The sequence below is a fragment of the Natator depressus genome, chromosome 1 (genome assembly GCF_965152275.1).
Source record: "Natator depressus isolate rNatDep1 chromosome 1, rNatDep2.hap1, whole genome shotgun sequence".
NCBI lineage: Eukaryota > Metazoa > Chordata > Testudines > Cheloniidae > Natator > Natator depressus.
In genome coordinates, this window is record NC_134234.1 from 8,279,433 (window position 1) to 8,298,315 (window position 18,883).

Sequence of the window (18,883 nt, forward strand, 5' to 3'; positions counted from 1 at the left end):
GCAAGCAAACAATATGCATTTTAATATGGCTAAATGTAAATGTCTACATCTGGGAACAAAGCATGCAGGCCATTTATATATAATGGGGGACTATCCTGGGAAGCTGCGACTGAAAAAAGATGTGGGGCTGGTTGTGGATAATCAGCTAAACGTGAGCTCCCAATGTGAGGCTGGGGCCGAAAGAGCTAATGTGATCCTGGGATGCATCACCAGGGGACTCTCAAGTAGGAGCAGAGAGGTCATTTTCCCCTCTGTATTTGACCCTGGTAAGACTGCTGCTGGAATCCTGTGTTCAGTTCTGGTGCCCACAATTGACAAATTGGAGAGGGTTCAGAGAAGAGCCATGAGAATGATTAAAGGGTTAGAGAACCTGCCTTATAGAGATTGTCTCAAGGAGCTCAATCTATTTATCTTAACAAAGAGAAGGTTAAAGGGTGACTTCATCACAGTGTATAAGTACCTGCACGGGGAACAAATATTTAACGGGCTCTTCAGTCTAGCAGAGAAAGGTCTGACATGATCCGATGGCTGGAAGTTGAAGCTGTTGAAATTCAGGTTGGAAATAAGCCGTGAATTAGCCATTAGAACAATTTTCTGAGGCTCTTGGTGGATTCTCCATCACTGACCATTTTCAAATCATGATTGGATGTTTTTTCTGAAAACTGCTCTAGGAATTATTCTGGGGCAGGTCTGTGGCCTGTGCTATACAGGTGGTCAAGTGGGATGATCACAGTGGTCCCTTCTGGACTTGGAATCTAGCAATCTCTCACTGCTATGACCATTTATCTCCGTTGGGAAATCCAGCATTTATTCCCCAGGGTTTTTTAGAAGCCAGCCTTATTAGCAGCTTATCCACCATTTGAGCTGTGATGCTAGGTGGTGGGCTTGTGCCAACCTTTGAAGTCAGCTTCACAGTCTGTCCTTTTAAAGTATTGTAAAACTCGGGGGACGGGGGGGGGGTGGTTACATTTGCTCTGTTAAAGACTCCTCCTAAAGGTGGTGGTAAGAAACGGGGATAAATAAATGTCCCATGAACAGCAGAGGGCAGAGGTATCATGCCTTCAGGTAGGGGAATGTCTGGAGATATGCCTGGTTCTGAAAGATGAGAAGTAATTGTTTCTGATACACGGTGCCTTCTGGCTTTGAAGGATCCCAAGGCACACAGCTGGTACCAGTGAAGTGCCTGCTCGTGGTTAACTGATACTTCTTGTTATATTATGGTAGCACCTAGAGGCCACAGATGGGATCAGACTCCGTTGGACATGGCACAATATGGGGGCATGGAACACCTTCCATATGAGGAGAGATTAATGACTGGGACTTTTCAGGTTGGGAAAAAAGATGACTATGGGGGGGGAATATGATAGAGGTCTATAAAATCATGACTGGTTGTGGAGAAAGTAAATCAGGAAGTGTTATTTACTCCTTCTCATAACACAAGAACTAGGTGTCATCCGGTGAAATTAACAGGCAGCAGGTTTAAAACAAGAGGAAGTATTTCTTCACACAATGCACAGTCAACCTGTGGAACTCCTTGCCAGAGGATGTTGTGAAGGCCAAGACTATAACAGGGTTCAAAGAAGAAATAGATAAATCCATGGAGGATAAGGTCCATCAGTGGCTATTAGCCAGAATGGACAGGGATGGTGTCCCTCGCCTCTGTTTGCCAGAAGCTGGGAATGGGCAACAGGATGGATCACTTGATGATTTACTTGTTCTGTTCATTCTCTCTGGGGCACCTGGCATTGGCCACTGTCCAAAGACAGGATACTGGGCTAGCTGGGCTTTTTGTCTGACCTAGTATGGCCATTCTTTTGTTCTTAAGCACATAATAAGAGACAGTCCGTATCTCAAAGAGAAGACTGGAAAGGAAGGTGTTATCCCTACTTCACACACAGGCTCGGAGATTGTGACTTGACCAATGTTGTGCGAAATCTGTGGTTGAGTTGGGATTAGAACCAAGATCTTCTGAAGCCTTCACCACTGCCTTAGCCACCAGCGTAGCTTCCTCTTTAACAGCCCATGATGATGCTGTGCAGCAGTGTGGGAGCGTGAGAGTGGACAGTTCAGATATTGATCTTGGGAGGGTGTTAAGAGTTTTTATTTCCTTGCTAAATAACCAAACTCTGCTATTCAGCATGGGCTGTTTGCAAAATCAGGCAAAGGTATTATAGCACCACCCGCTGTTCTATGTTGAAGAGTTCCTGTCTGTCTTTTTCGCCGATTATAGCACAAAACATAGGAACGGCCATACTGGGTCAGATCAGTGGTCCATCTAGCCCAGTATCCTGCCTCCTGCCAGTGCCAAATGCTTCAGAGGGAATGGCAATCATCCAGTGATCAATCCCCGGCGCCCAGTCCCAGCTTCTGGCAGTTGGAAATTTAGGGACACCCAATTTAGAGCTATTCTCCATGAGTTTATATCATTCTTTTTTGAACCCAGTGATAGTTTTGGCCTTCATAACATCCCCTGCCAATGAGTTCCACAGTTTAACTGTGTGTTGTGTGAAGAAGTACTTCATTATTAACCATGCTGTCTATTAATTTAATCAGGTAACCCGCACATGTTATGTCGGTGGCTCTCAACCAGGAGTATGCATATCCCTGGAGGTTCGCAGGGGACTTCCAGGGGGTACATCAACTCATTTAGATATTTGCCTAGTTTTATAACAGACTACATAAAATGCACTAGCAAAATCAGTACAAACTAAAATTTCATACGACGACTCGTTTCTACTGCTCTATAGACGATACACCGAAATGTAAGTACAGGTCGAACCTCTCTAATCCGGCACTCCCTGGTCTGGCAACATCCATGGTCCGGCAGAAGAGCCAATTCCATGGGCGCTCGGGCTGGAGCACCCACGGGGAAAAATTAGTGGGTGTGGTGCATCCCCTGGTGCCAAGCTCCCCTCTCCTCTTGTGCGCCGGCAGCCCCGTGCTTACCACCTCCTCCTCCTACTCCCCCCTCCCAGCGCTTACAGAGCATTGCGAACAGCTGATTTGTGGCGTTCAAGCTCCAGGAGGGAGGGGGAGGACCTGGGGCTGACGGCCGGGACCCTGGGTGAGGGGCCACGCTTTGTGCAAAGTCTGGGAGTGCTGCAGCACCCCCCGCATCCCTACTTCCTATGGAGACCCACTGTCACTCTGCATTGACCTCCCATGGTCCGGCAAATTCTCTGGTTCAGCACCAGCTACCCTCCAGTCATCTGGTACAGAGGCTGATTTAAGCGATAGGTCACATACCACAGTTCATAGTTCTTCAATTTCACATCTGAGTTCCTTCAGAACCTTTGGGTGAATCCCACCTGGTCCTGGTGACTTATTACTGTTTAATTTCTCAATTTGTTCCCAAACCTCCATCTGGGAGCGTTCCTCAGATTTGTCACCTAAAAAGAGTGGCTCAGGTGTGGGATTCTCCCTCCCTTCCTCTGCAGTAAAGACGGATGTAGATTAGAGAATTCATTTAGCGGCTCTGAAATGGCCTTGTCTTCCTTGAGTGCTCCTTTAGTGTCTCGATTGTCCACTGGCCCCACTGATTGTTTGGCCGGCTTCCTGCTTGTGATAGCCTTAAAAAAAAAAAAAATTGTTGTTAGTTTTTGTGTCTTTAGCTAGTTGCTCTTTAAATTCTTCTTTGGCCGGCCCAATTATACTTAACTTGCCAGAGTTTATGCTCCTTTCTGTTTTCGTCAGTAGGATTTGACTTCCAATTTGTAAAGGATGCCTTTTTGCCTTTAACCACCTCTTTCGCTCTGCAGTTTAGCCAGGGGGTATTTATTTTTTTGATCCTGTCACTGTTTTTTTTTTTTTTGTGTGTGTTTTGTTTTTAACTGGGGTATGTGTTTAGTTTGAGCCTCTATTATGGTGTTTGAGGCATTTCACCCTTGTGCCTGTTCCTTTTAATTGCCATTTACCCAGTTTGAAGTAAAATGCTGTGGTGGGTTTCTTTGGTGTTTTGCCCCCTACAAGGATGTTACATTTAATTGCATTATGGTCGCTCTTACTGAATGGTTCAGCTATACTCCCCCTCCTGGACCAGATCCTGTGCTCGACCTTGGACTAAATCAAGAATTGCCTCTCCCTGTCTGCGTCCCAGGACTAGCTGCTCCAAGAAGCAGCCATTAATGGTATTGAGAATTATCATCTCTGCATCCTATGCTGAGATAATGTCCCCAGTCAAAATGGGGATAGCTGAAATTCCTCGTCATTACTGCGTTTTCTGCCTTTGTAGCTTCTCCTCTCCCTTCACCGTCCTGCTCTGGTGGTCGGTAGTATATTCCTACTGCTATACGCTTCCTAGTCAAGCCTGGCATTTCTACCCATAGAGATTCTATGGTACAGTTTGACTCTTTTTAATATTTTTACTCTGTTTGACTCTTTCTTTTACACACACTGCCACTCCCCCACCAGCACGACCTGCTCTGTCATTCCTACATGTAACCCGTCTGCCAGGTGAAGTCGGCAGCAACAAGGGCCAGGTTCAGAATCTAGGGCTTTTTCTCTTAACAATACAAAACAGAACTGGCTCTAGCCCCTGCCCCGTAATCTGGGAAAATTTAACACCATGAGCAGTGGATATCGCAGGCAGGGGGAGGCTGTGCCTCTCTGAACAGCCTAGCGTGGCCCTGCCCACGCTCTGCCCTCAGGCCAGGCCCTCTCTCTGTGGTTCCCTGGGGAGGGCGGGGGGGAGAGAAAGGGACAAGGGGGAGGGCAGAAGGGGAGGGAGCTAGCCTCTCCCAACGGCTGGGTCACTGGCCACCCATCCTTAACACTGCCCCCAGGGGCTTCTAAGAAGCAGTATTTCCTCACTCGTAAGCATTGAGTTAGTGCATAACAAAATAACTTTTATTAAAGGGAAGCCAGCATTAATTTGGGACACCACCACACCCACATTCCAAAAGGACATGAGCAAACACCCACCCCACAGTGCCTTGGGCGTGTCCCATGCCTCAATTTCCTACCTTGTGTGAAAGTCCAGTGAACGAATGACCCTTTAACCCGCCACTCCAATCTCCATCCACTGCCCCCTGCACGCAGCTAGTTGTCCTTTGTTAGCGAAGACCCAGCGTTCAGAGGTGTGTTTGCGGGGGATCACCTCCCACCCCAGAAAGGGGGGGAGGGTGCTTCGAGCAATGTCTTGCTGGTTGCTCTGCACCTCTGCAACTGGCTGTTTGCCACTGGTTGCGCACGGCTGTTGGTCACTCTCGGACACTTCTGAGGTTCCACCACTTAACTCAGGTCCCTGGTGATTTTGTCAGGTAGCAGGGAACCTCATGGCCAGTACAGCCTCTGCACTCTTTCATTTCACCACTGTCTCTATAGCAGGCCTTAGGTGTGGCCCCTAGACCAATTTATCAGGGATTCAGCCCTGGTAATAGCTGAACAGAAACTCTCAATTGAGTCCAAAAGAGCTCTGCTTTCAAACACTGGAGTGGGGAAGGTCACACAGTATCTAGGACTCTTTGGGCAAAGTCCACATCACTCTGTAGGAAGTACTACCCACCTCCCCCAGTCTTTGGGATTTGGCACTCCTCCCCCTGCTTAGCGAGTGAGGGTCTGTGGAGGGTGACCCCCTCAATCAGGGCAGGCTAAGCACAGTTCTGTTGCCCTTCTCTCATACACTAAGGCTAGCATTTCATCACCCCTATGATCTGCGACCCAATCCCGGCCAAAACAGATCACTTTGGCAAAGCAGTTCCCTCTGCTGAATACCAAGGCAGAGTAGAGGTGTGTATGCAAACAGACTGCTCCTGAAGTCTTCCCCCCCCCCCCCCCCCACTCATCACTAGATCTCAGGGGAGAGCTCATTCAGATCCTGCTTTGCATCTATATTTTGTACCCTGCTATTTCTGTGTCCCATTAACTCTTCTTGTTTCCACAATTCCTGTTATATCAACATCCTCCTCCAAGGCCTGGTGCTCGAGTTCACCTGTCTTCATACTTAGACTTGTTCATTCTAACAACTTTCAGCTGCTTCGCTTCCTGTGTTATCGTTAATTGGAACTCTTTCGTCTGTGACTGTTCTTCACCTGTATTTTACCGGCTTCTTTCCTATCCTCTTTATTAGGATAGAGTTCCCTCTTTATAAATTCATCCCTAAGGGATGTCTCTGTCCAAATCATGTGCTCCTCGGCACCTGTTGGCTTCCCCCCCCCCCCCCATCTTGGCTTCCCTAAATTTCCATCAAGAGGCAATGAGCTTCCTCCTGCACTGACGTCACCCATTAGGCGAACTAACCACAGCTCTTTGTAAAAACCCCACACCAGGCCATGAGAATACCTCCGTGATTCTTGAAGAGGAGAGAGGATGGCATTACAGCCAGACCCCCCCGAGCTTGCAGCCGGCTGCCAGCACCTGCAAGGATTCTGCATTCACGGCTCTCACAGCTGAGCTGCTCATTTGTTCCTGTTTGGGATACAATTTGGCAGATCAGGTTTTCCCTGCGATGTCATGAATGAAGCCAGAGTCTGACGTGTCACCCTGAGCCCTGCACCTGTGTGCTCCACTGTTCCAAGGGCTCTTCTCCAAGGCACGCTTTGGATAGCAGCGGAAACGCAAGGATGGATCCAAGGAGGGGTCTCCATTCCTGCCTGCTCTCTCTGGGCTTCTTGGGGATCTTTGTGTCACCAGGTGAGAATTCGTAAACTTGTTTGTTCGTAAACACTCTTAGAAGAAAATCCTCATTTTAAGAAATCCCAGCCCAGCTGCTGGCTCTGTCCTGCTTGCAAGCATTTAATAGCAGCAGCTGGGAAGCTGGCACAGTGCAGCTGCTCAGTAGCCGGGAGGCTAGTCTGAGGCATCTGCTCCGTAAGTAAATAATTTCCATGCAACTTGCAACCTGTTTTGGAAATTTCTTTGTGAGAGTCCCTATCCTAACGACAGCCAGCTTACGCTCCTCTGAGCAAACCACGCTCTGCACTTTCCCTGATGAGGTTGGTTTAATTCTCCTGTACCACTTCAGTGTAGTATTTGGTGAGTTTTACACTCTTGGTTTTGCCAGGAACTGCAGCCCCTCAAATGGTCTTGAGTCGGGGTAAACTGCTCTGCTCCAGCTCCCTTCCCATGCTGCTGAGCGGGATGAATGCATGGGCCATGAGGGAGGTGATGAGGTTTGCAGCCTTTCGCCTCCAGGCACCCCAGGACTTGGGAGACCCGGGCTCAATTCCCTGCTCTGCCACAGACTCTTTGCGTGACCCTGGCGAGTCACTTGCCCTCGCTCTCTGCCTCAGTTTCCCATCTATAAAAGGCAATCATAGAACTTCCCTGCCTCACAGGGGTGTTGGGCGCTCAGACCGATGTGGCGAGAACAGTGAAGAGATGACAGGTCAGGCGGGGCTGAGCCATAATTTCATTAGATAAATGATCTAATTAAATGCATGCCCTAATGCATTGGCCCCATGCACAATGCATTCGGGCCTGGCAGTTCTGGGCTCTGTATTCACCCTGCTGAATGGATGCCTGAGGAATCTTATCTTTGAAAGTCAAGCTGTAAAGCCCGCCATTGCAATCAACTATATTGCGATTCAATCAGCTGCATGAAAAGCACCTGCCCTTTTGGAAAGGGACCCCTTTAGTAACTGGAAAGGGTGCATCTTGATCTGTAAGCGAACCTTGCGAGATGTCAACAGTCGCACCTGTTAGCGAAATGGGATCCTGGTCATTAAACTTTCAAACACAAGCAAGGCCGGAGTTCTGCACAGCATCCTCCATGCGGGAGCTGAAGCCAGGAGGCAGAAGGACGAGGTACCGAGAATCGGGGTGAGACCCTCCCACCTTGCCCTGGATACTGTCATTCAGCTTCCCTCCCATGGACTTAGCTGGGATCAGGCTCCTCTGCCATGCAGCGTCACCCCTGCTAAGATCTCTTCGTGGCCAGCAATATGCTGAAGGGGGGGGGGGCTCCTTTCTTTAAAGTCCCCCCCATGCCACTGACAGTGGGATTGGCGCAATGCTTCTGCCGGCGTTCCTCTCCCTCTGTCTGCTAGAGGAGACGTACCCCATTGTGGGAGGGGCACGGGACACATGCAATCTGAAGAGCAGGGGCGGGGATTTGGGGAAGGGGTTGGAATAGGGGCAGGGAGGGGGCGGAGTTGGGGCTGGGACTTTGGGGAAGGGGTGAGAAGAGGTGGGGCAGGGGCAGGGCTGCATGGAAGGAGTGGGGGCAAGGCCAGGGGCAGAGTGGGGGTCGAGCACTCACGTGGAAGTCGGCACCTATGCATGCATGGACCGAGACACGGCCCCTGCCCTGTAGCGCTCCCAATCAAAGGGGCAGGGGAGAGGGAGTACTGCTATTCCCATGGTGTAGGTGGGGAGCGCAGAGATCCGAAGACTTGTCCAAGGTCTCGCACTCAGTCTGTGGCAGAACTGGGAACTCAGCTCAGATCTCCTAGGCCAGAGGATTCACCCCCCACGACCGGCCTCCCCCCCCACCCCCCCCGGGTGTAGTTTTCAGGAATGAAGGACAAATAGCTCCTGTATGTGGCACTTCATGTAAGGTGTTTCTAAAGTGCGTAGAAATATGGTAGTATCCTTTTAAATAGAGGGTGAGCCTTCTCAGTGTGGTGCTCACCCTGCTCTATAGCTTAGAGGCCACCAGAGACCAATCAGAGCAGTGCTGTGTGTGTAATGAGGCCAGATCAGGGGGGCCCAGAGGGCCATGACCTTCCACTTTTTACCGGCCATAAGAGGTAGCGACAGGAGGGAGGGGGCAGAGAGGAGCAAGCAGGGAGCAGGGGCCTGGGGGGAAGAGCTGGTGAGAGGGCGGGGGCCTTGGAGAGGAGAGGAGCAAGCAGGGGGTGGGGCTTTGGGGAGAAGGGGCGGGGTCTTGGGGATTAGGAGCCTGGGTTCAGGCACCGCTGGGGGGGGCCCCCCACTTTTAAGGACCTTCTGCTATTCCTGGGCCAGACGTGGTGGGGAGCGTTCGCAAACATGATTACTGGGAACCCAGCTGTGCGCTTTCTTCGTATTTTTGCGTAAATCGAAAAAGACCCAACAGTGTCTTTGCTAAATGAGGCTGCATCTCTGCTGGGTTGAGAGACCGTTTCTACTCAAAGGCCGAATGCAAAGGACTAGCCCGTCCCAGCCCTCATCTCTGCAGTAAATGCGTTCTCGGGCCATGGGATTGCTCCCAATGGAAAGGGGACGATGTGTGTGGGAAGCCATGCTGACGTGTCGTCTGCCCAGCACTGTCTGCATCGCCCCCCTCTGCCACGGTATGGTCCAGTGCTGTTGACAAGAATCAAGAGCTCATGTCATGCAGCATGGAGTAGAGCTGCAAATTATTATTGTTAATCATATTTATGATGGTTGTGCCTAGGGACCAGCCAAGAATGGGGCCCCATTGTGCTAGGCTCTGTACAGAGTAGGAGGTAGTCCCTTCCCAGACACACAGAGGGGTGGGGGGTAGACCACATAAGCAGAGGGAACAATGTGATGGCAGCAAACAGCATTTAGTTTCCTAACTTTTCTAGGTGGGTTTAGTGGTGGGGGGGATAAGCTAAATTGTGGGGGGAGGCAGCAGGGCAGGGGAGAAGTGGGTAACTGTTCTTCAGTTGTTGGACTGATGCATAGTGCACAGAAGCAATGCTTTGCATGGGGTGGGGGGCGTTTGTTTGGTCTGTTTGGGGCCTTGGGATTTAATCTTCGGAGTCTTTATTTAACCGATGGGACAAATACAGAGCTTGGGAATGGAGATGAATAACGAGAAGTCCCAAATTAATGCCCAAGCTGAAGGCATCTTGGAAATGTGCGTTCGTCTGCTCCGTGTGAGAGGCATAGCTAGGCCTGCATCAAAAAAACATGAGATCAAGCCACGGAATAGCAGACAATGTATGTCCATGTGGCCACTTCCAAGGACTGTAAGGAGACTGGTGGTTGTGTTCTAAAATCCACGTTGAAAACGAAGGCAGGTATCGGAGGGGTAGCCGTGTTAGTCTGTATCCACAAAAACAAGGAGGTGTCCCGTGGCACTTTAAAGACTAACAGATTTATTTGGGCATAAACTTTCATGAGTAAAAAACCCACTTCTATGCTGATTGGATGTTTCCAAATAAATCTGTTAGTCTTTAAGGTGCCACCGGACTCCTCCTTGTTTTTAAGGCTACGGCGTGCTTGGGATTGTTTCTGGGTGGCGCGGGGGTGACACATTCCTTTGGAAACAGTGGGTTTAATTGGAAGATAATGGATTGGGGGCAGGGCACATGTCTATTTTGAAGTGGCAGCTGACCTGCCATTCAGAGTCAGTTGGGGGCCCTATTGGGCTGCTAGCGATGGGAAAGGAGGCCTCTGGATCTCTTATCTAGGGGGCTGGTGAGCTTTGCCTGCCTTTGCAGAGGGCCTTGAGATCTACAGGTGAGACGTGCTGTACAGAAGCGTAACGGAGGAAAAAGCAGCCGAGCTCCCAGGACCACCCGTGGGCCTTCGGCAGTGGAGCCGGCCTTGCCCTGGAATGAAAGTTGGGTTTAGGTCTAAGCTGAGCGGTCCGAGAGCCCGACCCGGCCTCAGCCCTACTTGCTGGTTAGAGCAGCTGGCACTGGCTCTGGTCTCCCCGATGTGTCCAGTGGGAGGCTCAGGACAGAAGCAAGGTTCTGCGGGTTGTGGCTGCCTGAGAGCCAGGACGGCGCCCGCTCGCACAGAGCGGGTGCTTGGGCTGGCGATCCTCTCTCATTCTCGGCATGCAGGGTTGGGGCCCTGCTGGCTGGGAGGCTGGCCTCGCTTCTGCTCCAGGCTGCTTTGCTGGGCCTGAATGCCACGGGCCATTCGTGGTCACTGGCCCCGGCATTCCCAGGTCACGGCTGTGAACCTGCTGTGCATCTCTTCTGCTGACACGGCCCCACCTGCCTGGGAGAAGGGATCTAGCTCTTCTGTGGGGGGAGCATTATTCTCTTCTCCCTTCGCCCCCCCGGTCAGGGATCCAAATGGCCACCTCCCCAAGGCCCTGGCAGCTCTGAGTCAGCAAAGGGGAGAAGGGGGTTGTCACGCAGGCTTCAACTGGGTAAAGTGCCCTGCTCCAACTCCCTTCCCATGCTGCTGTGCGGGATGAGAACACGGGCAGTGGAGGAGGTGATGGGGTTTGCAGCCAGGTGGCCTAGGACTTGGGAGACCCAGGCTCAATTCCCTGCTCTGCCACAGACTTCCTGGGTGAGTCACTCGGCCTCGCTCTCTGCCTCAGTTTCCCATCTGTAAAAGGGGAATCCTAGAACTTCCCTGCCTCCCAGGGGTGTTGGGGCTCTCGGACCGATGTGTTGAGGACAGGCCAGGCGGGGCTGAGCCATGAGTTCATTAGATAAATGAGCCCGTTCCAATGCACAGTGCCTTAGGGCCTGGCAGTTCCTTTGGGTTGGCTGGGCTGGGCTCTGTAGTCACACTGGCAGGCGTGCTCCCAGTCCAGGGCTGTGAATACCTGGGTTCACAGGTGTGTTTCATAATGCGCCTCCTGGACTTTAACCAAGCAAGGCCAGGAGCCTGAGAACAACAGTCAGTATGGAAAGGTCACATGCTGGAACAGCAGAAACTCTTTCCCCTGGGGGTCGCTCCGACCCCCTGCTTCCCAGCCGGTGCCTTTTATGGGGTTGACCTGTGAGCTGCAGGTCTTTGAGCAGAACCTCCCAGTTTCTGCCCTTCTTTCAAATATTCCTGTTTCACTTCTCTGTCCTCGTTGCTGCTGGCAACTCCTACTAACTTACCAGGCTTTGCGTCTGTCTTTAGCATGCAGCTCATTAAATACGATCAAACCTACAGCCAGTCCTGGTGCCAGCCATTCCCACTGGCCACCTCCCCACAACATGATACATTGCCGTGTAGCATCTCGGGTCCCTTAGCCGGTTTTTAGTGCCCCTGATGGCCTTCTCGTCTGTTAAAAAAATCAGCGAAAAGGAATTCGGATTTTGAAAGTACTTGGTGTCGAGCGCTTTGCTGTAACTCAGATACATTGGGCTGGGGTAGGTCCCTGCAGCTCCAAGGACTTCAACCTTGTTATGCCAGCCAAAGAATATTGCTCATTCTCTCTCCCATGCTCCTTAAATCCAGTTGTTTTCTCTAAAGCATGTGTGTGTCTGGCAAGATTAACCCTCAGTGTTGATTGCTCCAGGGCCTGTTCTCTTCTGGCCGGTTGGTGATTTCTCCTCTTGATAAGATTTCCATTATTTTACTAGGGATCGAAGCAAAGGTGCCCACTTCCCCAGTTCCCGGGGGGTGCTCGGCCCCAGGCCCCACCCCCCCCGCCTCTTCCTGCCCCAGCGCCTGCTGCTGAACAGCTGACCACGGCAGGCAGGAGGCGCTGGGAGGGAGGGGGAGGAGCTGATTGGGGCTGGCGTGGGTGCTGAGCACTTACATTTTTTCCCCCCCTGTGGGTGCTCCAGCCCCGGCGCACCCCCGGAGCTGGCGCCTATGGATAGAAGCTAGATCAACACGATGGTCATTGACCAGATCACTCCGTTCTTCTTTCTGCGGCGTTGGCACACTCTTTTGCTCCTCTCGTCTCCGGGATTGTCATGTAGTGGGCTGCAAGCCAGACCAGTGGAAGGTTGGGTCACCCCCTGCCCTGTGACCCTGAGTACCTTAACATGCTCTCCTGCATTAACGCCCCAGCTCGCCGCTCCCTGCCAGGATACAAGCCCGCGCTGTGTGACGAACAGCCCTGGTTCAGCAACTCGGACTGCAGCAGCCTGCTTGTCCACCCAGCCACGCTCTGGTGTCCACCAGCCTTGGTCACTACTAGCCATGTGGTCCCAACACCACCACAGGCCTGAATCTCCCCCAAACCGTCTGCCCTGAAATGTCCAGCCCTCTCCTGGATTGCTCAGAGGCTCAATTAAGGTGCATTGCTCCTTCAAAGAGACAATGGTGGCTCATTGTTTTGACTGGAGTTAATAATCACTTACACTTTCTAGTGACTAAGACCTCACAAAACTACAGTCTGGCTTCGAGGTAAGAATCTATCACACCTTCCAGCGAGGTGGCTGGCAACCCCTTGGTCAGGATCTTCAATGAAGTCCAAAGTGCTCAGTTCCTTTGTCTTAGGTGAAAGAGCCCTTGGAGTTCTGTGCCCCTCTTCTATAGTCCCGTGAACTTCTGAAATGTTCCTGTCTCAAAGTTCCTTACCCCTGCCGTGAGGAACGGTGACGGGGCATCTGATGGAGAAGATTCCAGGCCAGTTTCTTCCCTGCTGGTGCTTTCTACAATGCAAACTCATCTGTCCCTGCAGCCCCTGTTAGCCAACGACTGGCCTCGCTTGTGATTGCCAGTGGTCTGTGATTGCACCTGGAGGGAGCCATCAGCTTTTCCTTTGTCTGGAAAAACCTGTTTCCCCACTCCCCAGACCTGTCTGGTTCAAATATATCATAGTCCCATATTTCCTTCACATCTGTACAGTCCTCTAGGTGTTTACCATACGTAGACCATGCCGGAATAGTAATTACCAGTGCGGTATTGGTTTTCCAATGACTCCTTACATGACGACTGTTGTATACAGATGGCTATAAGCGAATTGGGGGGCACTGAACTGCTCAGACCAGCTGAAACTCACTACTGGTTACCCACGAGCCCCTTGCCCCTGGCACGACAATGCTCTTAGGCTCACCGTGACCCCTGCTCTGCCCCACAGATATACTCTTGTTGGCAGTAGCTCTGCGTGTTCCTCAGCTGTGCAGTTAGCTCAGGGGTTTGCGTGCACAGCTTATCAGGGCTGGGTTCTATGGCGCCCCTCTGCCCTTTGCTTCCCAGTTCCCCTCCAGCTTTGCTGTGTGTCTCTATCTATTTATTTAGGCTGCTCAGGGGCTCAGGGAAAATTCGCCTACAAGCTGCTCCACGACTTGTTTGCCAACTACTCCAACGCTCTGCGACCGGTGGAGGACACGGACCGGGCGCTGAACGTCACCCTGCAGATCACCCTGTCCCAGATCATCGACATGGTACGTCTGGGAAATGCAGGCCATTCCTTCACTGCCCAAGCCACACGAGACATGCCGCCCACTGGGAGACGGAACCCTTGCTCTGCGGGTTGCGGGAGAAACAACCCTGATGGGGGCTGGGAAGGTTACTCCGAAAGTCACTGGGTGTTTTGCAGCTAGCTTCCAAGTGCACCCCTTGGCTCAGGATCTAGCCCTTGGTTCTGCTCCAACACAGGGACGCAAAGACCCTCACCACTAGCCCAGTGACAGTGCCCTAACCCCAAGTGAGGGCTAACAGGAATTAGTAACATGACTGCAGTGGGATCTGGTCCCATCCAGTCCAAAGAAGAACTGACCTGTGATCCCCTGATGTGGTAGGTTTTCTAGCATAGTCTGACTCCAAGCCCCAAATCCTGCACAGTCCCATGGATTTCCCTGGCATTCGCCTCGTGCTGAAAGTGAAGCACGCGTCACCATGGGCAAGGCCAGGGTCTGAGTCCCTTCTGAGGGTGGCTTCATGCTGGCCAGTGCCCTATACACTGGGGGTCAGTGTAAAACCAGCGGCTGCTCCTATCTTTCCCCCCTCTCCAGAGGCGGCCGCATTTCACACGCGCCTCTCCTCATCTCTCCTCGTTCCAGGACGAGAGGAACCAGGTCCTGACTGCCTACCTGTGGATCAGGCAGGTGTGGGTGGACGCCTACCTGAGCTGGGATAAGGACGAGTACGATGGGATCGACACCGTCCGCACACCCGGTAGCTACGTATGGAGACCGGACGTAGTCCTGTATAACAAGTAGGCCAGCCCGCTATTGAACTGCACGCTTCTGGAGCCGGGGCTCCTGCGGCCTGGCCGGGGGATAGAACCAGGGGCCCTCCAGCTCCATACACACAGGCCCCTGCCCCCTGAGCCAGTGCTGGCTCTCTGTTAGCTGGAGGGGAGGTTACTCGAGGGCCTTTTTGCAGGCTGCAGCCCCTAGTGAGCCTGTCGCCCTCAGGCTCCATCCGGAAGAGGGGCTCCCTTGGGCAGGTTAACTGGCGGCAGAGTGTAGGCGTCCTGGGCCCGTGTGGAGACCGTGTAATTGCACCCTTGTTACGGGCACCCCCCCGCGGCACAGTGAGCGTAACAGCCGCTGCCTTGGGCAGTGGCCCCCTCGAAGGCTGCGCGGATGTAGCGGGCAAAGATCTTCCTGGCACGTTCTGCGGCTCGCTGGCCTCATCTGCCTTGCTCTCATCCTGCACCTTCCCCGGTGCAGCGCTGGGAGCAGCTGGCCAGAGGGATCGGGTTGCTGGGGCCCGACAGTGCCTGGGTACGGCTGAGAGGCTGTGCACGCAGGCAGGTAAAGCCCGCTTCTGCCGCTCAGAGCAGCACATGGCGTCCAAGCCTGCGCTGTAGCCCCCAAGGGGGAGGACAGGAGGGAAGCTGTCAGAAGGGGGCGTGTGGCTGTTTAAAGACTGGGCACTGATGATTGGGAAGCCCAGAACTGGACTTGGCTTTTTCTTGCATCTGTTTGCAGAGTCCAGGTGATTTTTATTGGGGGGGGAGATGGGGGAGCTTCTCAGAGCAAAAGTTTCGTGACTCATTTGTTTTTAAACAAAATCAAGGCCCACAGTGAGTGACCCTATAATAACAACAAGCCAGTGAGTGACCAAGCGACCCTATGAAAACACACCTGTGTTGGCCATCGAGTGCTCACGAGGGACCCTACCAGACCAACCCAGCGAGCTATGTCTCTCATTCGTGAGCAGCCCTACAGAAACAAGCCCAGCAGAGCGGGGGAGGGATTAGGCTAGCGAAGGGCCGTGCAGTCTTGTCTCATGTATGTAAGGACCCCTCTCCGCCCCTGTCTGTGTTCCCTGTCCCTCCAGCGCAGACAACCAGTTCACGGGCTCCATGGAGACCAATGTGGTGATCCGCTACGATGGGCGGGTGATGTGGGACTCCCCCGCCATCACCAAGAGCTCCTGCAAGGTGGACGTCTCCCACTTCCCCTTCGATAGGCAGCAGTGCCGACTGACCTTCGGCTCGTGGACCTACAACGGCAACCAGATCGACCTCGTGAATGGGCTGGACACAGCCGACCTGACTGACTTCGTGGAGAATGTGGAGTGGGAGGTGCTGGGCATGCCAGCCAAGAGGAACGTCATCATCTACGGCTGCTGCTCGGAGCCCTACCCCGACATCACCTACACGCTGATTCTCAAGCGACGCGCCTCCTTCTACATCTTCAACCTGCTCCTCCCCTGCATCATGATCTCCTTCCTGGCCCCGCTGGGCTTCTACCTCCCAGCTGACTCTGGGGAGAAGGTCTCCTTGGGAGTGACAGTCCTGCTGGCGCTCACCGTCTTCCAGTTGCTGGTGGCAGAGAGCATGCCGCCCTCCGAGAACGTGCCGCTGATTGGTGAGTATCTGCCTCTTCCTGCAGCTGGCTGGGCAACTGTGGAAGCCCTCTATCCACTCTGCAGATGCAGCACGCGATGCAGAATGGGTATGCTTTAAACCATGTCACCATTCATGTGCTTCAGCCCCAAGATGCAGGGATCAGCACTAGGGGCATGGTCCATTCCGGTCCTCAGCCTCTTCGCAAAAACTGTCCGCAAGTGGCACACTGCAGCCATGGTGGAATTCCAGCTTCTGTTCTAGCTCCCCTTTCTTGCCTTACCTAGGGACCTGGGGCACTCTCCATCACTTGCTGTCTTAAAGACAAAGCTAGACGTCTCTCTAGCACATGGGCTGTAGCCCCATCAAATTACGGGCTAGATACAGAAATTGAGTAAGATCTCTGGCCTGTGTTCCGCAGATCAGACCGGATCATCTCAATGGTCCCTTCTGGCCTTGCAGTCTATGAATCTAACCAAACACATACCTTTCCAAAGTAACTTTTCCATGCTTGGTCTCACCCCAAAGATACATTTTTTTTATTTTGAACGTCTGAGCCAAATCTGTTCAGGTTGGTTTTTTTTTCAGGGTTTTATTTGAGCAAGTGGAGAAGGGGTGGTCCCCCTTTCACCACCGTGCTTCATTTAGAAATCTTGTGCTCAGAATACCTACAATAAAACCAAATGAAATTAGAAGCTTCAAACTTAGCTTGTTTGATAGATCTCATTGAGATCAAAGACTCAACCCAAGTTTGAGGCTCGTTTGTTTGAGCCTACTTGAAAGTGGACAATTTCTTTAATCTAAAATAGCATTTTTCAATATGGTCTGATATTTTGGGAGAGCGCGCTCTCTCTCATATTTAGATAGATAGCATAAAGCTTTTGCTATGGTTATCGCAGTTCAGGCTGAATTTACCATTTTGAAATGCTTGTGACGTACAAATTCTGCAGTGACTTTTCTATAGGATATTGGGGTTTTGTTTTTGGTTTTTTTTTTAAATCTTGATCTGCAAAATGTTTGATGTGGGTTTAAGGTACTAAACTCTTGCAGCCAGAATGTGCATCCTGAATTGGGATGACCCAGACAACTGCAGATTTAAGGAAAGGTTCATGTTTGAGACAGATAGGCAGCCCCCATTAAGTTGGGCTGGCTTCAGTAGAGGTTGGTTTAGCTGCGCTGCGTATCTTTGCTAAAGCTTGGCTGTATTCTGTAGATTTCAGAAACACCTTTTAAAAAACAAAACAGGAAAAAAAAAAAAACCAAGCCAAATGTGAAGGCTGCAGGCCAGATCCTGAGGTGCGGCATGGTTGCTTTGCACCATACTGACACCAGATTCTGGATCTAAAGCTGATATACCCAGCCGTTAAAGACCATCCCAGTGCAAGGGGTTCTCTGATGGCCTAGAGGGTCCTACACCAGCCTCTTGTCTACTGCTGATGGAAGGGACTCAGCTGGAGGACAGAGGCCATTCCTGGGACTATAACAACCTGCTTCTTCCTTATAGCTAGAGTTGTTGTTCTTTAGGTTATGTGGTAGGGGCTTGTGTTTTGGTGTTGAATGTCCCCGCCTCCCATTTCCCTAAGTGAGCACCAGTGTCTGGGCCTGCAGCCACGAGTCCCCCACTTCCCAGGTCAGTCACAGCGCATCCCTTCTTGTCTTCTAGGGAAGTATTACATTGCCACCATGACCATGATCACAGCCTCCACCGCGCTGACCATATTCATCATGAACATTCACCACTGCGGCCCAGGAGCCAAGCCCGTGCCCAGGTGGGCCAAGAAGTTCATCCTGCAGTACATGGCCCAGCTATTCTTTGTCTACGAGGTGGGGGAGAGCTGCAAAAGTCCCAAGCGGCAACTGGGCCACGGGCCCACGGTCCAGGTGGTGAGCGGCAGGGCCGCCAAGGAGGAGCAGAAAGCCCAGACAAGGGAGGAGAACTCAGGTGCGACCTGCCGGGATGAGTCTTTGCAGCAGGAGTTGCTGCCGCAGGGGCTCAGCAGTCTCTCTGGCCAGCAGGACTGGAAAGAGACCGGGACATGCAAGAACCTAGAGTGCGGCCGGGAGGGGCAGCAGCACCAAGTCTGTGTGAAGAGCCCGTGCCTTTGCCACCACAACAGCCTGCTGAGGAACGTCGAGTACATTGCCAACTGCTTCCGGGACCAAAAGGCAGCTCAGAAACGGAGCGGCGAGTGGAAGAAAGTGGCCAAGGTCATGGATCGCATCTTCATGTGGATCTTCTTTGCTATGGTCTTCTTCATGAGCGTGCTCATCATGGGCAAAGCCATCTGAAGAGCCCTCGGCATGCAATGCCCACTAGTTAGCTAGGACCTTTTCTCTTACCCTGTCGGAGCTGCGGGTGCACATGCGTGGGCGGCCTGGGATGGTCCATCCCGGGGCTGCTGTGGAAAGCATTGCACGTGAGGTCCCACTAATAGCATATTCTCCTAGTTCCATAGCGATCTATTCTTTGGCAATCCTAGAACCCCTCTTCCCCCTGTTACTGCTGCAGCCACACAGCTGGTTTGAAAGGTGGGGAGGGAGGGTTGGGAGTCAGGACTCTTGGGACTGTTCCTCGGCTCTGGGGAAAAGAGTTTTGGGGTAGTGGTTAGAGCAGGG

The 18,883-nt window shown here is 52.1% G+C and overlaps 1 protein-coding gene across 1 annotated transcript; it reads left to right on the forward strand.

The window, feature by feature from the left end:
• Positions 1 to 6,432: 6,432 nt before the first annotated feature.
• Positions 6,433 to 18,611, forward strand: CHRNA10 (cholinergic receptor nicotinic alpha 10 subunit). Its single transcript, XM_074942650.1, has 5 exons — positions 6,433 to 6,630; positions 13,765 to 13,910; positions 14,529 to 14,683; positions 15,757 to 16,289; positions 17,931 to 18,611. The coding sequence occupies exons 1-5, from the start codon at positions 6,561 to 6,563 to the stop codon at positions 18,554 to 18,556; spliced, it is 1,530 nt and encodes a 509-aa protein (XP_074798751.1). The 5' UTR covers positions 6,433 to 6,560; the 3' UTR covers positions 18,557 to 18,611.
• The last annotated feature ends 272 nt before the right edge of the window (positions 18,612 to 18,883 follow it).

Coding starts and splice junctions, on each gene's coding strand:
- CHRNA10 (XM_074942650.1), top strand. CDS start 6,561: ATGGATCCAAGGAGGGGTCTCCATTCCTGCCTGCTCTCTCTGGGCTTC. Junction 6,631..13,764: donor GGGGATCTTTGTGTCACCAG/GTGAGAATTCGT, acceptor CTATTTATTTAG/GCTGCTCAGGGGCTCAGGGA. Junction 14,684..15,756: donor GACGTAGTCCTGTATAACAA/GTAGGCCAGCCC, acceptor CTGTCCCTCCAG/CGCAGACAACCAGTTCACGG.